This window comes from Sorex fumeus, unplaced genomic scaffold (genome assembly GCF_029834395.1).
Source record: "Sorex fumeus unplaced genomic scaffold, SorFum_2.1 ptg000006l, whole genome shotgun sequence".
NCBI classification, from domain to species: Eukaryota; Metazoa; Chordata; class Mammalia; order Eulipotyphla; family Soricidae; genus Sorex; species Sorex fumeus.
Window position 1 is genome coordinate 17,857,444 of NW_026606063.1, and position 22,632 is coordinate 17,880,075.

A 22,632-nucleotide genomic window follows, 5' to 3' on the forward strand; every position below is an offset into this window, starting at 1 on the left:
TCTGCCACAGAAATTACCAAGTGATCAAACTGACAAGTTAAAGAGGCATTTCAAGTTGTTGTTGCATAAGACCCCATCATAAAAAAGACTCCAAGTCCTGTAATATGTGGTAAGTGCCAAGAGTTAGAATGACATGGAATGGTGAAGACAGTATAATGGGGAATGGTTCAGTAGTGGTGATAATGAGCATATAGTGGATAATGGATAAGGCCATTGAAAAAAAAGGAACATTCCCAATTTAGGAAATGGGAGTATTTTGATCAAAATATAAAGGTACCATTGATCCCAGTTATTTTTAGGTTGGCATTGGAAGTAAACTAAGGTGTTGGAAAAAATATTCAAGGTGGAAAAACTTAAAGTGGTCTTTTATCTAAAGTATTCTAAGTGGGATATTGTTTTCCTAGCAGACTAAGCTGGGGAGATCATCACTCCAGGGTTAGTTAGTAGAATTACAAGGAGTGATGGTATGAAAAATTGTCTTCTTTGATGCAGGCTCTCAGGAGACTCAGAGATCCCTCCAGATGATTCTCTCTTTACTGAGCCAGTCATTCGATATGAGAACCCGAGGATTCAGTGCATCTTTGGTTCTGTGGTACCAGTGATTACTGGTCTACCATGATGGAGACCTTATAGCCCACACCGATGTATTCCTAGGGGACCATTTGGTGTTGGGGATCAAATTGCCTTTGGCCCTATGCATGATGTGGACAACTCTTTTGTAATCTGACTCTACACTGTGTTCAAGTCAACACAATCATGAAGAACACCCTGTTCCACAGTGGAGAATACAAATATGACTCAGGATCCAAGAGAAATGATAGAAATCCTGTTCACGTAAATCAGCACCATTCCTCCTTGGCCTATCAAGAAGGGTCACTGTATCTAAAGTGTCTTTACAATTTGTCATGGAAACCAAGACAACTGTTTTTGGTTCTGATGCAAAACAAGGCATGATGCCAGGGAAACCAGAGAAATCAGGAGAGTTAGAACAGCCTGTATGTAACACATGGTCGCTGTCCTAATCTTGGTCTATTTGGGTCAGTATTTCTTCGTTCAATCCCTCTCTCTTTCCTTTTGCTCTCTCTTTTTCTCTCTCCTCCTCCACTTCTTTCTCTCAGATAATTTTCACTTGTTGCATTTATACCATACTTAGAATGTCTTAGGTGTATTTATATTATTTTGCATCAATTTATATGCTATCTGATACATGAGTTCTTTCTCATTAGAAAAAAGTTAAATAATTTTCTCATTAGAAAAGATTGAAACCATTCACAAGTAAACTCAGTATAATATGAAAATTTCTCTGAACCACCAAGCTAAATTGTGCTCAGCTTTTCAATTTTTTTTTTTGAGCACGCATACTTCATTTATTTTGCCATCCACTCACTCACTCATCATTTTCTATTTCAGCACCTTTCACTTTCAACTTTCCATTTAGTACAGCCAATGTGTTACATGGGTGAGGAAGTCGAAAGATGAAGAGTGTGTAGAGCACAGGTAAGGGATGAAGAAACAAAGACTGAGTTATCAGAATCTAGGAGCTGGGAGACCAGGCCATGCAGAGCTGAGCCCAGTGCTCTAGTGCATGTCTGCTGCCCTGTAATTTGGAGAATTCAGCCTTCTAAGGAGAGGGAACTGCCCAGCTGCCCAGATGGTGATGGCATCTTCCTAAAATATGATGAGGTGAGTTCAAGGGATGTTGAAGGAATCTAGAACCTGCTTATGCTGAATAAAGGGTATCCCAGTGCCTGGCAGAGTAAAAAAAAAAACCTGCTTTGTAGCCTTTCTGCTGTAGCCCCTGTTCACTTTCTAACAGTGAGACAGAAGAGCACGATGTAGTGACCAACCTGAGTCACCAAGCAGAGTTCAGAAAGGTGGGTTTGGAATGTTGGCACAATAGCAGGCCGTCCCCATGATTCCACTGTAGCCTCAGGTGGGAAAGCTGTGCTGATTTTAAAACAAGTCTTCTAAAAAAAATCACTTAGCTCAAGAGATATGGAGACCAAACTCTGATCCTGATGGGAAGAGGAAATAATGTCCAGCAGTTGTCCACTTAGTGCTAGGAGCTTTACAAAAAGTCTGCTGCTTCGTCATCGCAATGATGCCACAAAACAGATATTTCTCTCATTTTACAGATGAAGGTGCAAGAGTTGAGCAGCTTATCGGGACCAAGAAATTCAAAAGATCCAAGGTCAGGACCAGAGACCAGTTCCATGTGATCCCAAATTCTTTTCAAGCTCTTTGTGTTCCTTCTTCATCTTTTCTAAAGGAGATCTAACTTCTTCCCAGGATTGAGAGCCACGATCCTGGAAGAAACCATGCCCCCATCCTACAATCGCTCCTCGAGATCCTGGACAGAAGATGTCCACTGACCACTGGCCTCTCGAAGGATCAGACCCAGTGTGTCTTCCTCCCTCTGACATCCTAGGGAGACGGGCTTCAGCCACACCGAAGTGATGTGCTTCTGCCTAATGCTGGCCTTGCTGCCCACATAAAGAGTGCCGACTTTGCATGAGCTCACCTCCTCTTGGAGGAAGCGTCCTTCTGCAAGTCACTCCTGACTACATAGTGTTAGGTAGATGGAGAGTTGGTGCCTGGGTGCCTGCTCATGTATTTGTGTGTTTTCTAAAAAAAAAAAAAAAATCAATCTTGCTCAACAGGATGAATTCTTGGATAATAGATTTTTCAGCCAGGAAGCCAGAAACTGCAGAGGCACGAGTTATTTTTTTGGCTGCGGCAAGTCTCCCATCTTAGCTAAAGAGGGAAGCGAACTGTGCCTGGGTTTTCTGGAAACGCTGACGTGAGATGGGACCTTATTGAGGAATTCACCATGGCCCAAGGGAAGGGAGAAGATAAATGCTACCAGCCGGCTGCAACTTGAGCAAAATTCAGAAACAATAGAATGTCAATGTGAGATCATAGGAGGCTGTGGCAAGGGTGACAGAAAGCCAGGGCAACAACTTGGTCCCCAGACAAATGAGAACGTGGATAATGGGGGATGGCACTCCAAACATTGCTTTGAAAGGAAGCCCAAAGAGAAGGCGGCAGGGCAGGCTCTTCCAACCCTGGGCCTTCAGCTCATCTTAGAGGAAGAGGGAGACTTAGTCGCGGTTTGGCAACCTGCCCACTCCTCCCTCCCCCTGCCATGGGCCCAGCCTTCATTGTGGTTTCCCAAGCACGGAGGAGGGCCAGGTATGGCTTTCCCCTGTCATGCCAGTGTTTGTGCAGAGCACGGGCTTCGGGGCTCCTCTGGAAAGTGACTTAGCTAGAGCCACGCTTCTGCCAGCGTGGCAGCTGTTACCACTTATACCAGGAACATCTGGCCTGAGGACTGCAGTAAAAGTGACACTTGTCTACAGAGAAAAAATGTTGAAGTCTACATTTTGGACATGCAGAAATAAGTAATGACATTTAATGTTTTCAGAACGTTGTTACACCGAGCAGTAATCATCTCAAACTAGGGCGCTCTCATCAGCGGTTCTCTGTGCCCGGGCGTGCCTGGAAGGTTTGGGGGAGGGTCTCTTACCCCAACATCATCGTCCACATACATGTGTGCTTTGTCCTCTGCCAAACAAAGGAGACTTAACTCACAGAATGTAGAGAGCAAGAAACCCAATGTTTTAGGAAACGGGGATCTGGAAGGTAGGGCTGAGTAGCAGACCTGTTCCTGGGTAAATCATATTCCAACGTTCAATTTCTTTGCAAGATGGAGAGTTCAAAGATGATAGGCTTATGGGTCCTCCGTGGCTGGAAACAAGGCAATGCTGTCCTTTCTCTGCCAATCTTCCTGGTTAAACAAGATCCTCCCAGACTTGGCTCTTAGAATGCACATCTCACGTAATGTGGCAATACTTGCAATAACTTCAAGTATTGCCACATTACGTGAGATGTGCATTCTAAGAGCCAAGTCTGGGAGGATCTTGTTTTAGGTGAAGGATTTAGGTGAAGGGGAGGAATTCAACAGGGTCAGCCCAAAGGTCAAAGGGATGTACAGAAGAAGCTGATCCCTAGAGATGGAGGTGGCGGGGCACACTCTGCTGCCATCCCCTCCTGATGCCCTTGCCAGTATGCACACAGACCATGGTGCCTTCATTTTCTCATCTTCCAGGTTCTATTTCCAAAAGTGAAGTGGAATAGATGATGCCCATTTGCTGAGGCTGGGCTCCACTTTGCTGGCAGCATTGGGAGAGGATGATATAAGACTTCAGGGAGGTTGGCAGAGATTCAGATAATCAAATAAGAACACATAGTTACAAACTCTGTGCTGTGAGTGAGATCCACTCTCTGCATAGTTTTAACATTCTATCACTAATTATGGGTGCCTTTTGAATTTGAGAGTGTTAGCCGTGCCAAAGTTGCACATGATTGCACATAATGATACATTATTAAATGTGCAAATACCATCCATAGCATATAGGCAACTGCATAAGGTTTCGCCTGATGAGACAAGAACCTGTGAGTCCCTTCTAATTTTCTTATGTTCTCTTCAGCTAGGAGGAGGGAGTGAGAGATAGGGTACCAGATTCCTCAAATACCATCCAGCTCCTTTTCTCCCTCACTCCCCAACAACATGAGCAAGAGGAAATCAACCCTTGCTCATGGAAAACTATGCCCGGCCCTAGTTTTCTGTATTCTCTGTATTCTCTGCTCAAGTTTTGTAACCCATGAGGTCTGGAGAAGAGAGGAACAGGTGAAAGCAGGACACTGACCAGTCCAGACTACAAACTTGGGTCAAAGCAGACGAGCAGCAGACTCAAAGATTATGAATCTGGAGTTTGCTGGGCTCAGTTTTCTTTATTTTTTTTAGATTATTATATAAAGTAATTCACAATATTTGATTACGTTTAATATTCAAATACCAATTCCACCACCATTACACCTTCCCACCACCGTATTTCGGATGTTTCCATCCTGAACCCCAATCCCTGCCCCAAAGCAGAACTGAAATAATATAATATTTCCCTCTAAGATTGGTTGCCTCTTACTTTGAATCCCATCAAATGTGGAAAGGTTCACTCGTGCGTGATGCTCAGCCCAAGCATGTGGAGAGCAGCCATGAGCAGGGTGGCAGTTTTTGGCAGCTGGGGACTGGGTTCCTTGGTGTGAGGAGGGTCTCACCTGGACCTCTCTGGGGCGCCCCGAGTAAAACAGCCTAGCGCAGGGTCCAGCAGCATGGTTATGTCAAGCGTCATGTTTCTCCCTTCGGGAAGAGAAGGACTTGTGATCTGGATGGTGTGGGCTCAATTTTCTAGCAGTTGATTTGATTTATACATCTAGAAGCTTTTTTCTGTTCTCTGGGAGCTGAGATTAAACCTTCTGCTTAGGTAAAGATCCTTGAATGGGATTGTGACCATCAAATATGTTCTGGAACATCCCAGTGCATGTACCTGGGGCAAGGGTCTTGCTGCTGCACTGTGTCCCCAACAGCAGGCCTGAGTCAGCCCCATGCTTTGACTCTTCTCAACAGTTCCTAGATGTGGCTGATGCCACATCAGGCCCCACATGGATTGCTGAGGGTAACTTCAATATGAACTTGGGCTGTGCCATCACATATATCTGGGTTTCTAAGTCCTGACTACAAGACTTTAGGACAGTGGTGGGAAATGTCTAAGTCAATTTTTATATTATGTTTCTTCACTGGGAATAATCAGAGCACTGACCTCTTCAGTTTACTGTGAGGGCTCAAGCAGAGTACTTGGTTGTGAGGTCCAGCCAAACTCACAGGACAGTCCCTGAGGTATGCCCTATAGAGCTATGTCCTCTGAGTGGCAACTTCTGTCCAGCACAGTGATTGGATAACAAATGAAGGAAGGCAGCAGAACCTGAGAACTGGTCTACAGAACTGTGCTTACCATGTCAGGAGGGGAGAGAGAGGGAGGAGAGTAGATGGGACTGTGAGATAGTGTGTGTGTATGTGTGTTTGTGTGTGTGTGTGTGTGTGTGTGTGTGTGAAGAGGGGTGTTCTGCGGGAACTGATGCTCCAGGGGAGGGTGTGGGGTTAGAGTGTTTTATGTATGAAACCTTACCAGTAACAGTATTGTAAATTGATAGTGGCACTGTAGCACTGTCCTCCCGCTGTTCATCAATTTGCTTGAGTGGGCACCAGTAATGTCTCATAACAAATTGTGAGACTTGTTGTTATTGTTTGGCATATCGAATACATCACAGGTAGCTTGCTGTGTAGGCGAGATATTCTCGGCAGCTTGCCAGGCTCTCTGAGAGAGGCAGATGAATCGAACCTGGGTCGGCTGCATGCAAGGCAAACACCCTACCCGCTGTTCTATCACTCCAGCCCTTAAATCACAGTGACTAAAATAAACCACTGTCTTCCCGTTGTTCATCAATTTGCTCGAGCAGGCCCAGTAATGTCTCCATTGGAGACTTTGTTGTTACTGTGTTTGGCATATCGAATACATCATGTAGCTTGCCAGGCTCTGCCATGCGAGCGAGATACTCTCGGTAGCTTGCCGGGCTCTCCAAGAGGGGCAGAGGAATCGAACTCTGGTCAGCCATGTTGGCTGCATGCAAGGCAAACACCCTACCGCTGTGCTATCGCTCCAGCCCTAGTGACTAAAATAAAACATTTTTAAATATGCATTTTAAAAGGCACACATATATAGATATAAAATTATACAGCTAATATCTGGGAAGAAAAGATAGAAAGAAATAAAAAAAGAAGAAAGGAAGGAAGGAAGGAAGGAAGGAAGAAGAAGAAAGAAAGAAAGAAAGAAAGAAAGAAAGAAAGAAAGAAAGAGAAAGAAAGAAAGAAGACAGAAAGAGGGAAAAGGAAGGAAGAAATGGGGAAAGGTGGGGTTAAGGAAGGAAGGTTGAATATTTTCTTTCTATTTTGATTTATGAGGTAACATGGGTTTACAAGAGTGTCTCTGTTCATTTGTTTCAGGGATACATGTTATCACACATACCATTCATCCAAGTGCTAGTGCTCTTCCACCACTGTTCACAAGACTATTCCACTATCCCCAACCCTCAGTTAGTAACTTGCATTCTTTAGTAGAATCTAAGGATGATTCTATGATCTATGACATGATCTATGATCTTATTTTGTTTCTTAATATACTACACATGCATGAGGTCACGTGGTACATGTCTTTCACTTTCTGACTGACCACACTCAGCGTGATGCCCTTCAGTTACAACCATTTTGTAACAAAAAGTGAAACTTGGTGACTGGGCAGGCCATGCGAAACACCGGAGCCCTCATCTGCATGCCCTAGATCCTGAATTCAATTCCTGGACCTGCATGGCCCCCCACAAACTGCAGGGTGTGGCCCTGGTGGCCCCTGCACAAAGTTGCCCAGCAGTACTACTTTGATATCACTGAACTCTGAGGTGCACAGAGCTGAGCTGAGTGGCCCCAGAGGTCCCTGGACATAGCTTGGGATGACCCCTGAAGAAAATGAATAAAAAAAGATTTCATCTTGAAAAGCAACTGCATCTGAAGCAATGGTTATGTGAGTTGTCAGTAGCCAGCCTGCTGGAAAAAATTTAACTGAGCAATTTCCGAGCTGAGCAGGGCATGTCTCCTCTCATACCCAGCCTTTACTTGGCAGACAGCCCCTGTACTAGTTGATTGAAACCTATTGCCCCATGTTGGACCGCTGACTCTCCAAGCTCCCACTGAAGGTGGTACCTGTGCAGTAAGGACGTTCCACCACCACCGTCAGAACAGCTTTCCCACCACCAACACGACAGCCACCTGATCTTTTGCAGCTCCTGTTGGCTGTCTTCTCATTTTCACAGTATGAATCCCACCTCAGTTCTCTTTTCTGGAGAAATGGGCTGAAATGTTAGTAGCCAGCTGAGTTTGGGATACTCCAGGTCATAATTCCAGAGATTCTTGATCTGGATTTGATAACAACAGTTGAGTTTTATGTTATTTTTCTCTAACTCCTTCTTGTTGATATGTGATAAAGGCACCGAGCCTGTCCGTCATTTGTCCGGAAGTGAACAATCATATGCAAATGATCAGCACTTCATTTTGGTCTAGTCCAGGTTTTCCTGTGAGAACTAGAGGCACTGTCAATAACTGATATACCTGGAGTTGCTTATGAATGAAGGGATTCTGGTGGGAGTGAGCTAACATGAAGTGACTATACCACTTCCAGCTGTGACCCAGGGGTAGGGCCCCTGGACCTTTAATTGGCTGCAGGGATGACCATGGGCTCCTGATCTTGGTATGCTCCCCTAAATTGGGGTATAGCACAGGCTTCACCTTTTTTCCCTTCTAATATAACTTCACAGAAGTCAAAGAGTCTGAGAATTCTAGTGACACTTGGGAGAGGTCCTCTTGCTAGCTGCTCACTCTGCCATTCTGCCACTCCAGGGCAAATATGATGGGTCATTCTCAAGTGAAATTCCTCATTCCACCTGCCATCTCCCCAAAGCATGGGTTTCAACTGCATCTATCAGACTCACCTGGAGGCACACTTCCAGGGATCCTCACTTGCTGACTGGGCTTGTCTTGTTCACCTCCAAGGACCCTCACTTCCTGGGGAACCCAACACTTCTTCCAGGTGACAGCCTGAACTGCCCCCAACACTAATGAGAACAGGGCTCAGTCCCCTTCCATTCTGGCAATATCATCTCTTATACCTCAAGGTGAGGCAGGCACTACACAGTTCCACATAACTAAGAAAAAATAGGAACCTTAGAAGTCCTTTGGAATGTCTAAAGTGTCCTTTCCCTTCTATTCTTCTATTCTTCCTTCCCTCCTTTCCTTTGGTTTCCTCTATTTCCCCTTCTTTCTTCCCTCCTTCTTTCCTTCCCTCATTCCTCCCTCCCTCCCTCCCTTCCTCCCTCCCTCCCTTCCTTCCTTCCTTCCTTCCTTCCTTCCTTCCTTCCTTCCTTCCTTCTCCTTCCTTCCTTCCTTCCTTCCTTCCTTCCTTCCTTCCTTCCTTCCTTCCTCCCTTTCTTCCTCCTCTCTCTCTGTCTCTCTCTCTCCCTCTCTCTCTCTCTGTCTCTCATCACTTTTTGTTCACTTTGGACCACACCGGAAGTACTCAGAGGCTACTCCTCCTAGCAGTGCTCAATTTCTGCTGGTGTCCATGCTCAGGGACCCATGCAGGGCTCATACCCGAGCCTCCTGCATGCAAAGCAAATGATCTCCCCTGCCCTGGGGTCCCTTCTTGTTCTCCTTGAGCTTCTGAGTCACCCTACCCTTGCCAGAATGGTCACTAATGGGAGGCAAGGGGCAGCAGGGCATCTCTCCTTGACCTTATTCTACTTCATTTTCTTCTGCCCATGTTCTCTAACTGCCGCTCTCAGGACTGGTGAGGAACAAAGTCAGTCAATGAAAGCCTGAGGATGATCTAATTTACGCTTTTCTTTGGACAAACTCTGAGAGCAGAGGGCAGACCAATACATGTGAGCAGGAATATTCCTAAAATACATCCTTTCTGACTCTTCTGTGAATTCTGGAGCTTTGATGGCTGGGAAAAGTGAGCATCCAAGGCTCACTTTTCCCAGGTCTGACTGGTGGTCAAGTAGTGTGGGCACAGGGAGATTGAGTAGAAGGGGCCAAACTGCATGTAAATAAGTGAGTTTGGGAGACTTACGAGACAGCAGAGGGAGTATGCTCAACAATACTGAGTTAGACAGTGAATTCTGACGTGTTCTCATGGTCCAAGAGAGATGAGAATGATGTGAAGCCATAGAGGAGTTAGTACACCACAAGGTGCTCATCAGCTTGTTCATCAGGTCGCAGTTTATAACAAGAGGACACCATTACCTTGCACTACTCAGTGGTGCTTGTTTTTATTTAATTAATTTGGGGGGGTCACACCCAGCGATTCTCTGGGGTTACTTCTGACTATAGGTAAAGGTAAAGGCCCTCCCGTTGATCGTCGATTTGCTCGAGCGGGCCCAGTAACGTCTCCATTGGAGACTTTGTTGTTACTGTGTCTGGCATATCGAATACTCTCGGTAGCTTGCCGGGCTCTCCGAGAGGGGCAGAGGAATCGAACTCGGGTCGGCCATGTTGGCTGCTTGTAAGGCGAACGCCCTACCCGCTGTGCTATCGCTCTGCACTCAGGAATTACTCCTGGCAGTGCTTTGGGAACCAAATGGGATGCCGGGGATTGAACCCAGATTGGCTGCATGTAAGGCAAACACCCTACCCTCTAACTTGGTCCCAGTGCTTGATTTTTTAATTGTTGAAAGAGAGAGTGCTAATGGCTAGGGGGAAAGGTGACTCAGCAAAATACTCTGCAGGAATTCAAGGGAAGGAAGGAAACGCAATGCCCTGATGTCTAACCCCAAGAGGGCAGAGTAGGAAGCACCTACATTCCAGGGAAAGCAAGTTAATAGACTCCCTCTCTTCCCACTCCTTGGGTTCTTCAGGAAGATGGCTCTCCACCCTCCCTGGGGCAGAGGCCAGGCTAGCAGGCAAGGAGCTGGGGAGGGAGAAAATGGTCTTCAGAGACTCTTTACCTCATCATCCAGCGGCAATGAGACATCGAGTCTCACAGGAGATCCCAGCCCATGGTTTTTTCCAGGATCAAAAAAGAACTGTAGCCAACAGTTGCCCAACGGTGTTATTAAGAAAGAAAGAAAGAAAGAAAGAAAGAAAGAAAGAAAGAAAGAAAGAAAGAAAGAAAGAAAGAGAAACAAAGAGAGAGAGAAAGAAAGAAAGAAAGAAAGAAAGAAAGAAAGAAAGAAAGAAAGAAAGAAAGAAAGAGAAAGGAAAAGATAAAAAAAAAGAACTTTGGTTGCAAATCTATTTTGGAACTGGAAAAAAATTGTGGCTCCGGGCTAGAGCGATAGCACAGTAGGTAGGGAGTTTGCCTTGCAAGCGGGCAACACGGGTTCGCCATATGGTCCCCTGAGCACTGCCAGGAGTAATTCCTGAGTGCAGAGCCAGGAGCAACCCCTGTGCATTGCCAGGTGTGACCCAAAAAGGAAAAAAAAAAATTGTGTCTCAAGGGAATCCCTGTTTCGTCCGCTCTTTGTAAGGGCAAAATTGTGCGTGGTTTGAAATGAGTTGGGGCACCTTTCAGGATTTCAAGAACAACACGTCAGGAAGAGAAGAACGCTCCTAGACAGGCTCACCTAGGGATGACCGCTTGGAGACAGCGCCTTCGGGGAGCGCGCGGAGATGTCAAGGGCTCGCCAGCAGGTGGCGCGTTTTCTTTAGGATTGTGTCAGCGAGGCTTGGGCAACCGCGGCCAGACGCGCGCGTCCCCGCGCCGGAAATCTTCGCAGATAATAACCCTCCGGTGTCTGGAAATGTTTAATTACCGCGAACACTCTTTCCTCCCCTGCGCCGCCCGCCGCCGATGCAGCCCTCCAGAGCCCTGGTAAGGGGCATCTCCGCGGGCTTCTAGCCCGACTCTCGACTCAAAGAAATTAAACTTCCCGCGGTTCTCAGTTGCAGTCTCGTTCCTAATCATATTTATCTGCACCTTTGGATGAGGAGACAGTTCCATCATCTCAGGATGTGGGTCTGTTAAGGAATCGGGGGGGCGGGAGAATAATTCCGAAGCCCTCCTGTTTGTACCCGACGTACAAACTCACCACACCCTTGTCACACATTGCAAACGGGATGATCTTGATTGCACAAAATCTAATCATCCCATTTTTACCGATGAGATTTGCCGTTCAGGCAATCATTCCAAACCATATTTCTGCTCCTTACATGTTCTTTGCATAAACTACCAGGGTGGGCAGGGGAGGATGCGTGCGCTGTTAAACTTAGGAAGATGACGCACAGTTAGAAGATGCTTTTGTGCGCGGAAAGAACTCAGCACGCGGGAACGCCGCGGGCAAGTTCGCTTTGCCTTGCAGTTCTGATACTGTACCTGATCCGGTTCTGTGCTCAACCCGGGTCGCTGCTCCGAAAGCCCTGGGGGTGCGAACCTGCTACCCGCGAGCGCTCTGCACAAACCCGTGTGTGGTGTTGGTGCCCGGTTACCCACCTTCCTTGCTTACAACTTCCCCGCAGAGCTGGATTTTGACCTGATTGATCGTAATGGTTCCAGAGGAACTATTGAGCCATTACAATCCATCATCTAAATGAATACGGAGGGATACCTAAATCTCTCCGTTATTTGGGCTCTTTGAAAGCTCTGTACTGCGTTAAAGAGGGGAGGGAGGGGGTGTTTCTAATGAGCGTAGCCCCTGTGGTTGGCAAAGTAGCCGCGGGAAAGTTTGCTTGGAAGCAAACGCTCTTAAGGAGTTAAGTAAATACTATTTTTTTTTTGAAAATGAGATTTTGTGAGTGGTGTGTGTGTGTGTGTGTGTGTGTGTGTGTGTGTGTGTGTAAATTTGGGGAGTGGTGGGTTCATTTTTTTTTTTACCGAAAACACCCTCCAAAGGAACATAAACCATTTCTCGTTCATTTTCTGCAAGCTGCTTAATTTTCATTCCGGGATTTCAAACCCTGTGCTTGAGCAAGAGTTAGGAGACACGATGAGCTGGAAAGGGGAGAAGAGCAAAGGTTCTCACCACTGCAAGCGCGCCCAGGCAGGACACGCCAACGACCCGGACTCTCCTGGGTTCAAGGCGACGGTAACGCGGCGGTTGTCCCCCGGCACCGACTTGGGGCGGAGGAGGGAATCTTTCACTGCTATGCCCCCACTATCTTGACCAGATTTAACCAGAACCCGGAAGCTTGGTATTTACTCCAAGGACCCTTCCCGATGCCTCTTGGTTCTGGGTCCCTGGAGGGATGGGGGTGGGGGACACGGTCCCGTGCCGGGATTGGACGCAAGAGCGCGAGCGACTGCAGGATTTGCCTGGGTCTAGTCTCCGGCTGCCGCGGCCTCAAAGCCCCCAGAGGCTGCAGCTACGGAGTGGGGCGGAGTGGCCCGACGCGGCCGCGGAAGGGGTGGGACTGTAGGCAGGAGCTTTCTCCTCTCTTCTGGACTCCAGGACCAAAGGGAAGTGAGAGCCGCCGGCCTCTGGCCTCACTAAAATGTGTCCCTGTAGCCCTCAAGTGCCCTGGGTCTGCAGGTATCCAAGTCAAAGTCCAGAAAGATGCTTAGACTAATCAATTTCTCTAAAATATGTGGGGTGCCCAGAGGGTGTTCCTCTCTGGTTTAGAAGCAGAGATCTTAGCTGCCAGGCTTCCTCCTGTCAGCCCAAGGACCAAGACACTGAGTGACTTCCCATGGAGGGCATGGCCACAGTTAGGGGTCACGGCCCCTGGAAGTTTGGATTGGGATCAAGGGCGCATCAGTGACAAGTAACTCTTGAGCTTCAGTTCCCGATTGTGCATTCTCCGTGAAAGAAAACCCTCTGGAAACCAGGTTCTGGATTAGGTGCTGGGGCCCAGGCTGCCTCTCTTAAACCTTGCCTTGATCTAGCTTGGGCAGCAAGTGCAATGGAGACCCCCGTCCAGGCCAGCTCAACCTTGTTTCTGCCTCTTGCCCCACACTGCTGAGGCCCAGCATCTGATTCAAGTTGGGATCAGATTTTGTTGTTGTTGTTGTTGTGTGTGTGTGTGTGTGTGTGTGTGTTTAACAAAACCTGCAAAAGAGGGGGCAGAGCAATAGTACAGGAGATTGAGCATTTGCCTTGCATGTGGTCACCTGAGTTTGGTCCCCAGCATCCCATATGGCAAACCTAACAATGCCAGGAGTAATTCTTGAGTATAGAGATAGGAGTAACCCCTGAGCATCGCTGGATGTGAGCCCCCCTCAGAAAAAAAAAACTGGCAAAAGAGGAAATAAATGACCAGGTGATAGGGTCCTTTTCTGAGGACCCCAAACTCCCTCCAAAAACTTTTCAGGATCCTGCTGCTTTGAGTTTCTGGAAGTTCTTGAGCTATCTTGGCCAAGGGTCCTGCTTTAGCGGGAAGAGAACACCAGGAGGAAAGTGGTGTTTTTTTTCCCCCTCCTGGAAAAGCAGTTTTGGCCTTTGGAGGCCAGAGCAGAAGGGGGGATCTGAACACCCTGGGAACCATCCTTCTTCCTGAGTACCCATTTCCTGGGGACTCTCCTCAGTGGTAAGGACAGCCACATGTCCTAGAAAGGGGGTCTCATTTGAATTCTTTCACTGCTGGGAATGGAGGTCACCCTAATTTGGTCCCCTAGGAGAGTCAGTGTACCAAACTGGTACACACGTTTCCTGATGCAAGGTGTAGCCAGTGCAAATTGGGGGTCCCCTGCAGGACCTTCCCCCAGGCCTTCTCCTGCTCTTAGAACTTATTTCCTTTGGAGTCTCAGAAGAGGGAGTGATCTCAGAGGCTTATTCTCCCAAGGGGTCGTACCTTATTGGCCAGCAAATAACCCCAGTCCCAGCAGCTGCTAGAATGCCCTCTGGCCAGGCAAACTTATATGGGTTCCTTACACCAGTGTTAACTCTGACAGGATGTGGGTACAGTCCCCTGTGGGCAAAAAGTGACCCCATCTTTCTCCTTTTTGCTGGAAGCAATCTAAAGGCTGGAGCGCAGATTCTGTTCTAAAACCTGGGTTTAAGTCCTAGTCTTCTCTGACAATGCCTGTCAGAGGTTTAATCTCTCTCACTAGACTTTTGGAGGTATTCACTACCAATTCCTGGGTCAAGGAACTGTACCCTAAAAAGTGTTATTTGGACTGGGGAGATAGCCCAAAAGGATCTGGAATACATGCTTTGTATACTTAAGTTCTGAGTTCTATTCCTCAGAGCACCACTGAGAGTGACCCCCCCAGGACCGAGCCAGGAGTAACGCTTGAACACTGCCAGGGAAGTCACCCAAGCAGAAAACAAAACAGAATCCAGTCTTGATGCCTGAAGTGGGACTAGGAGCATGTCATCCTTAGCGGTTTAGTACCAATGTGCTGGATACCCACTGGGCCAAGATTCGGGCCCTGCAGGGTGCAAGAGAAGTCCCATTAGCAACTTTGGAAAAGTCCAGGTGTGCAGTAGAGTGCATCTGGAGAAACCAGTCCTCCTCCCAACCCTAGGGCTTGTGAGGTGGCATAAAGGGGTTAACTGGAGGTCAGTTCCCATAAGCTGAGTAGTCAGGAAGGTATTGGGACTGTCTCCAAGACATAAGTAGGGAAGACAAAAATCGGGTCCCCCTCTTGGATCGAAGGCTCCAGCTTAAGGAACAAGCACCAGGAAGTCAGGGGTACTGGAGTGGATGGCCTCGGGAACTCTCCTCCCTTGCCTGGGCACCGTCCAAGCTTCCATCCATCATCCCCGAACTAGCCCGTGATCAGAGGGCGCGGCTGTGCTTTAGGGTGGAATCCCAGAAAAGTTCCTTTTCCCCGAAAAATAACTGACATTTTGTCCCCACCCTCCCCTCTGATGTCACCCCGCCCCCAAGGTTGTGGTGGGATCTAGATGAGCCCCTGGCGCAGAGCACGGGGTGCTGCTCCATGGCCGGGGTCCGCCTCCTCTGCGAAGAAGAAACTCTGGGAGAAGAGCGAGGACCCAAGTGCCCTGGAGTCTAACCTCGCCGCCGGCCGGCCGAGGCGGGCGTGCGGATGCGAACCCCAGGCGGCAGAGGCTGAGCCCGGGATGCGCGGGGACAGAAGTGGAAACGCGCCGCTTCAGCCTGCTCTCTGCTTGGGGCTGTTTTCCCAAGCTCGCCAGGCGTGTCCTGGTGGAGCGACCAGAAAGGGTCGCGCCGGACTGAAAGTCTGGGGGAGGGGGCGCGGGTCCTGGGAGGTCGCAGCCAAGCCAGCGAGCGCAGCTGCCAAAGTCGGCTGCCCGGGTCAGCAAAACTTTGTCTTTCTGTGCGCAGGCGCAGGGCAAGGCTGGAAGGGGGGGAGAGGGGGGGCAAAGGAGGGAGGGGAGGAATCCCGAGGCTCAGGAGGAGGGGAGAGAGGGAGGAGGGAGGGTGGATTAAAATAAGTAGGCGGCTCGGGGCTCAGGGATGAGTGAGTCGGAGCTCGGCCTCTCCCCAGCACGCTCTCCAGCGCTCCGGGTTCAGCCCCGACGAGCGAGCGGCGGCGAGCGAGGCTCTCCATCCCCCGGCCGCCAGGACTTGCCCGGCCGCTGAGCGCTCCCGCGCGTCGGGCGCTCCAGTCCGCGCCGCCCGACAGGGGCCGGGACCCGAGAGCTCCCGGGGGGTGCCTGTGTGACCCAGCGCCTCTGGTTTCCCGGGTCCCCCGCAGCGAGTCCCTCAGACGACCTCTGCACCCCCAGAACCGCCAAGGACCCAGGTAACTGCAGCCCCGGGAGCCCCAGCTTGGTGAAGGGAGAGTGTGGGGTGGTAGATTTTGGGGGTTCTCCGTCCCAGTCCGGCGGGCGCCTCTCTCTCTCTCTCTCTCTCTCTCTCTCTCTCTCTCTCTCTCTCTCTCTCTCTCTCCTTCTCTCTCTCTCCTCTTTTCTCTCTCTTCTTTCTTCTCTCTTCTGTTCTCTCTCTCTCTTTCTCTCTCTTCCTCCCTCCCTCCCTCTCTCCTTTCTCCCTCCCTCTCTGGGTCCCAAAAGGAAGCTCTTTTTGCCCCGTGAAGACTGCAGGATCTTTGTGAAAGAGACAGAAGATGCAGCCCGGAGAGGCCGGAGCTGCCGCGGCCGGGTTCCGACCCCCGCGGGATGAGGGGGGCGGGACGCATCTAACTCCCCGCCGCGCAGCCGGGCTCCGCGCAACCTCGGGTGAGGTGCCCACGGACTTCAGAAGTCAGCCTGCGGCGCCAGAAAAAAAAAATCCCAGGCAACTTCAGTGGGCGCTAACTTTCTGGAAACGCGCGCCTGGGCTTCGCCTGACCTACCTTAGTGACTGCAGGAGGAAGCGGGAGCGGATACCCGGCTCTCGCCGCGCTTGGGACAGGTGCATGCACGGTCCTTGCAGGTCGGCGCTGCGCTGCCCGTTGGTCGTTGTGACCCAGTGGCGCTCGGGTCTCTGAGGCCGGTTTGGTACCAGGAGCGAGCGGCGGCGGCCGGTGGCCTGTGGCCTGACCCGGCGGGAACACTTGCGCTCTGACTTGGGGTTGCTCGCAACCAGGTGCTTGCTCCGTGGTCAAGGTCTGCAGCGTGAGACCACGACTATGTGGCTTAGGGAATCCGATGCGGGTTGATGCGCGCACGGTTTCCCGCGCGGGAGCGGGAACGCCAGAGAGACGCGGGTGCCTGTGGTTTGGGGATCGGGAGGGAACGATCCGCAGGTTTCTGGGGACTGTGGATAGCCCCAGCTTTTAGGAGAAAGATGTGAGCCAGACGGGAGAGGAAAAGAGGTGAGGGGCTGCCGAATGAGTAATTTCCACCCCCCCCCACCACCACCATCCCTCCGCCCCTTAATATATTTGATGAGAAGAACGAAAATCCACACGCAGTTCTTTTTTTCCCGCAGCGTGGGAAGTGGCGAGGTAAGCGCTGCGAGTGGGAGCGAGCAAGCTGTCTTTGTGACTTCAGTGTGGCAAATTTCACGGGGGCTAAGAGGTGCGCGCCGGTTCTTGGGACCAGAAACCACCACGTGTAGGATCTAGAGCGGGTGTCGCGGGTTCACGGCGGGGCTGGCGGGGACTGGGAGGGGAGGAGCGGGGAGAAGGTAGGTCCTTTTGCGAGGCTCTTCGAAGTTTCTCTGTTTGCATTAAGAACCGGGAGCAGATCGCCGCCAAGGGCGCTGGGGCTGGGCAGAGCCGCGGGATGACCCGCCTCGCTGAAAGGTTCTTTCGCTCTCGTTTCGCCGAGACAATTCGGCCGATGCAGCCGCCGCTGGTCCATCTTCCCGCCGGGAGTCCAGACCTTGCCACGACTCGCGCTGGGGATTCAGATGTCAAGGATGATTTTCTGGGGCTGCCGCTGCTGCTGGCCTCCTCCAGGCGCCAGCTCGTGGAGTTCTCTCCGTCCTCATTAATGCAAGCAGTTAACTCGCTCACGCTCAATTAGCCCCGAATAAACCACTTTAATAGACTCTGCACACTTCATTAATGCCCGGCACAGGGCTGGCGGCAGATACGGGATTGGGTCTCTACACCGATTTATTAACCGGTGCGGGTACAGTGCGGGGGATCGGGGACTTCGACGCTCCAATTTCATTTGTCGTGCGGTGAACGTACCCTGATCCGCACTTCGAATGCGTAGAAGCCCGGTAGGACGCGTGGCCCTAAGACAGGTCTTCTCTTACGGTTAGGAAATTTCGAAATTTAAAACTAACCCACTAAGGGTTGGGAGTGGGAGGGGGTGAGCTTTTGGGACCTGGAATTTCTGTTCTGCTTTGGCTTGTGGAACTGGTGTGAGACCGTATTTATTTATTTTTTTTCTTAGCTAATCGTCTGATGCAGGATCGTGCATTCGGGTCATTCTTGGTATTAGTGTCGTTTCGAACGAATTTTGTCTCTGCGTAGGTCCTTGGCGAGAACCTGGGCAAGTAGCGGCAGAAAATAAGAAACTGACAGCGCCGCGGAGCAAAACTAAATTTGAGCATTGGTCGGGGCAACAAGATCAGGCAAAGAGCCTGGAAAGAAAGTTTGCTTCCTGAGACCGTAGCCAGTGCCCCCTTCCTCAGATGCAGCAGGAAAGTCCAGATTAGTCTCCAAGGTTGTGGGGGTGCTTCCAACCCAGTGGACACCACTGGGCATCAGCAGCTGGGGAGGTCACGGTGTTGGTTTGGTAGTGCAGAGGCCAGATCAATCTTGAGACCAGCAGGCGGAGGCCTTGGTGGCGCCCGGTTGCCCAGTCGAGCCTGGGGGAGATAAGGATCTGATTTCCAGCGCCTGGAGGGGAAGAAGAGGTGACAGCTGAATCAAAGAGTGTCTACCTCGCCCAAGTTAGCACCGACCTTTGAAGTCTGCAAAGCTCCTATCCGGCTCCTTCCTCCCCAACCCAAGCCAGTTTCAGCTCTTTCTCCCGTCCAAGTTACTGTTTGCTTCCCTGTGTCTCTAAACTCTAGAATGATCTAGGTTTGTCCCTCTCTTGACTGGTATAGAAGAGGAGTGAATGAGAGGTGAAGGGACACGTCCTCAATCCCCCCCACCCCCTTCTAGAGGCAAGATTACTGCAGATTTGCCCGTTTTCTAAGCGGTGAGGCTGGACCGATTTGCCAGTTCCACTTGCTTTCTGTTTGTCAATTTAAGCAGTGCAACCAAAAGTTAGCTCTGGGATTTTCTACTCACCTTCTTAATGCAACCCACCACACTTTCCTGCCACGTCTAGGGGAAAAGGATTTCTGGGTCAAGATTATCCTCAGACTTCAGGAGGGGATGGGGCAGTTGCCTCCCAGTAAAAGTGTCTTTTGTATGTAAAGCCTGGGCTGAGCATCAGTTAGGCATAAGCCGCCTGGGTAGGTGTCTGTGTGTCCTTTCCAGGAGGAAGCCAAGAGGTGAGTGGTTTACAGACTCCAGGTAGGGAATTTACTGCAGGTTGCAGGACGGTATTGAGGAACAGAATAGAAGGAATAAGGATGGAAGATGTGGGTAGCAGAAAGATGATATCTAAAAGAGATACTTCCCAAATAAGTTTCCACAATGACCCCGTCAATTATCTCTGTTCAGATACAAGAGGGAGTTCAATATTTCAGCTTCCTCTATCCCTCACCCCCATATACTTTGGGCTTCCTTTCTTCCCTTTCTCCCTCTCCTAAGCAGACTTGAGTTAGGGGTGTCTGGGAGAAGCAGAGAAAAGAGGTCGCTCAGTGGAGCCTAGATCTCTGGAGGTACTGGCTAAAGAGACCAGCAGATGCTAGGGCACAGAACCCTCCCGCATGTCTTCGTTTGAGCCTTGCAGTTGGGAAGACAGACCCCAGCAGTAAAACCCAACCTCAATTCCCCTGTCCTGAGCATATCCACCTGCCCCAAGCTCACGCCACACCTAAACATCCTGAAAGCCGAAAGATCCCTCTCCCATGGGTAGGGACGACACTGAGGTCCTCTGGATGCGACTGCAGGTGGTTGAGTGAGGGAATCTGTTTGGTAGTCCACTTGGCTGTCCCTTGGCTGTCCGTGTTGTCCTTGAACTGACGGTGTCTCCTGGAGCTATGGTAGAGTTCAGTTCACAGACAGCAGCTCTGAGCATGGTGTCTTGTCTACAGGGCCCAATAATGGTGAGGAAGAAGAGCAAATCTGAGGTCAAAGTTGAGAGGTGGGGGGAAAAGATGTCATGGCATCCAGAAGCCATAGTGAAGGTCAGCGAGGAGACCTGAAGGGACAGGAGCTGGCGATGTGCTGCTATGTGTGCTGTCTAGGACCACCCCCAGGTGCTGTTGGATCCTCTGTGTGTGCTCACGGGTGGAACTGTGTTTCATCCTGGTGGTCATCCTACTTTATCTTCGCACTTTGTCGACTCTGCTTCAGAATGTGTGAATCCGTGTTTATTTGTCAGTATGCACTTCTGTGTTTGTTTATCTGCACATCAATGTATCCTTGTGCTTCCAAGTTCCTGTTATCTTTGCAGGAGAGTAATTCTCTGTTGGACTCTGGTTTGCATGAATATTAGTTTCTACTTGTCAGTGACTCGGCATTTCTGCCTTTCTGGGTTCCTGACACCCTAGGAACTCCAGGTGGTGAAAATGTATAGGATTATAGGATTTCTTTTTCTTTTTTGAAAATCAAGTTGTTTATCTCAGCCAGAGACAATTTTCTCCATGAGGGCAGAGTTTGGTGTAACTGAATTCTAATTCCAAAGAAGGTCCACCTACCCTGAACTTCTCTTTTCCTCTTTCCCCTCCCTTTATTTCACCACAGATAGAAATTTACCGCTGCAACGGCCACCATGGGCAGCAAAACCTTGCCAGCACCGGTGCCCATCCATCCATCCCTGCAGCTCACCAACTACTCCTTCCTTCAGGCAGTGAACGGACTGCCCGCAGTGCCCTCGGACCATCTGCCCAACCTGTATGGGTTTAGTGCGCTGCACGCGGTGCACCTGCACCAGTGGACGCTGGGCTACCCCGCCATGCATTTGCCCCGCTCCTCTTTCTCCAAAGTGCCAGGCGCCGTGTCCAGCTTGGTGGATGCGCGCTTCCAGCTACCTGCCTTTCCCTGGTTCCCTCACGTCATCCAACCCAAGCCCGAGATCACTGCAGGAGGCAGCGGCCCCGCGGTGCTCAAGACCAAGCCACGCTTTGATTTTGCCAACCTGGCCTTGGCCGCCACACAAGAAGATCCATCCAAGCTTGGCCGGGGGGACGGTCCTGGCTCCCCCACTGCTGGGCTGGGCGCTCTCCTGGATGTGACCAAGCTCTCTCCAGAAAAGAAGCCCACAAGGGGACGCCTGCCATCCAAGACCAAGAAGGAGTTCGTCTGCAAGTTCTGTGGCCGCCACTTCACTAAGTCTTACAACCTACTTATCCACGAGCGGACGCACACGGATGAACGACCCTACACCTGCGACATCTGCCACAAAGCCTTCCGGAGGCAAGACCACCTACGGGACCACAGGTGCGGCACTGCGGGTGGCCGAGGAGAGCACTTGGCCTCTCTCATCTCCCTCCTTTCCCTCCTCGATAATAAGGAGATTCTAAGGAGACCCCGAACTTCCCCTAGCTTCTGGGAATTCTCTTACGAGCAAAAGGAAACGAACTTTCTTAGATATAGTTTCTAGGAAAAAAATATGGGGTTGAACAGGACCTCAGATCGGGTCTCCCTGCATTCCAAACCCTCCCAGCCTCCTCTCCCCTTCTGCAATTCCTAACACTGTGCATCCAAAGTTCCTATAAATAATAGAAATGCCCATACACCACACAAGGCAGTTGAAATATATAGCGAGTGAGATCCAGTAATTTGCTTCTTCGTTTTAATTATTTTTTAATTTTAATCATGATGTGTTAGAGGCTACCCTGTTAGAGGCTCTAGCAACCAGCCTGCAGGGGCCAGTCCCCCTCTCTCTCCTACAGTGTTAACTCCAACAAGATAAGGAGGTGGTACTTTTTCGACCCCAGAAGGCAGAGAGGGTTGCCTGGCAGGACCTATTTAGGGTCCAGAACTTGGATGCCCCAAATCTTTTTCACCTTCCTCTTCAACCACAAACTCAGCTCTTTCTGGGATCCTCATTCCTTACCCCCCTCCGGCTGCTGCTTTCTCTGTAGGACCTCCGTTTCAGTGGGAGGGGGTCAGGGACAAGTGTTTATCACATTGCATCACTTTGCAAGGATTAATTCTCTGTTTTTGCTCTCAGATATATTCATTCCAAAGAGAAGCCTTTCAAATGTCAGGAGTGCGGGAAAGGATTTTGCCAGTCCAGGACTCTGGCTGTCCACAAGACGCTACACTCACAGGTGAAGGAGCTCAAAACCGCCAAGATCAAATGCTAAAAGCAACCTCCGGGTCGCGAGGACGCTGGGTCACGCCGCCCCCTCCTCCAGAGGGACCAGAAGCCAAGGCGACTTTGGCGGGCAGCGGGAGGGGCTCCTGGGACCTTACCCCACCCCAAACTATGTCCCCCGAGTCCCGGGCGCACGCGGAGAACTCCAGAGCCACGCCCCGGGCCACGACCCGGGCAGCCCCGGACGGCTCCCCCAGGACGCGGCTAAACTCTTGGCCAAAAGGCGGTACTCACGTGGCGGAAGGGAAACTGCATTTTTTTTTAAGAAAAAAAAAAGGAAGGAAGGAAAGAAAAAAAAAACCACCACCAACAACGAAAGCTTCGCGGAGCTGCAGCGGCGCTTTTCCCAGAAGTATTACTTTTTTCTATTGTTATTTTATACGTTTTTTTCTTTAAAATTCCCCTCCCCCGACCCCAACCCCCCGACCATATAAGCTTGTAACAGACTGCGTGAGCGAGGGAAGTGGCAGAGACCCCGCCTTCGCG

The 22,632-nt window shown here is 50.1% G+C and overlaps 1 protein-coding gene across 1 annotated transcript in view; it reads left to right on the top strand.

Moving 5' to 3' along the window:
- Positions 1–22,403, top strand: part of OSR1 (odd-skipped related transcription factor 1) — a 45,109-nt gene extending 22,706 nt beyond the window's left edge. The window contains exons 2-3 of the mRNA XM_056125483.1: positions 20,572–21,263; positions 22,000–22,403. Of these exons, the coding sequence (XP_055981458.1) occupies positions 20,572–21,263; positions 22,000–22,135 (828 nt within the window). The 3' untranslated portion in view covers positions 22,136–22,403. The remainder of the gene's footprint in view (positions 1–20,571; positions 21,264–21,999) is intronic.
- The last annotated feature ends 229 nt before the right edge of the window (positions 22,404–22,632 follow it).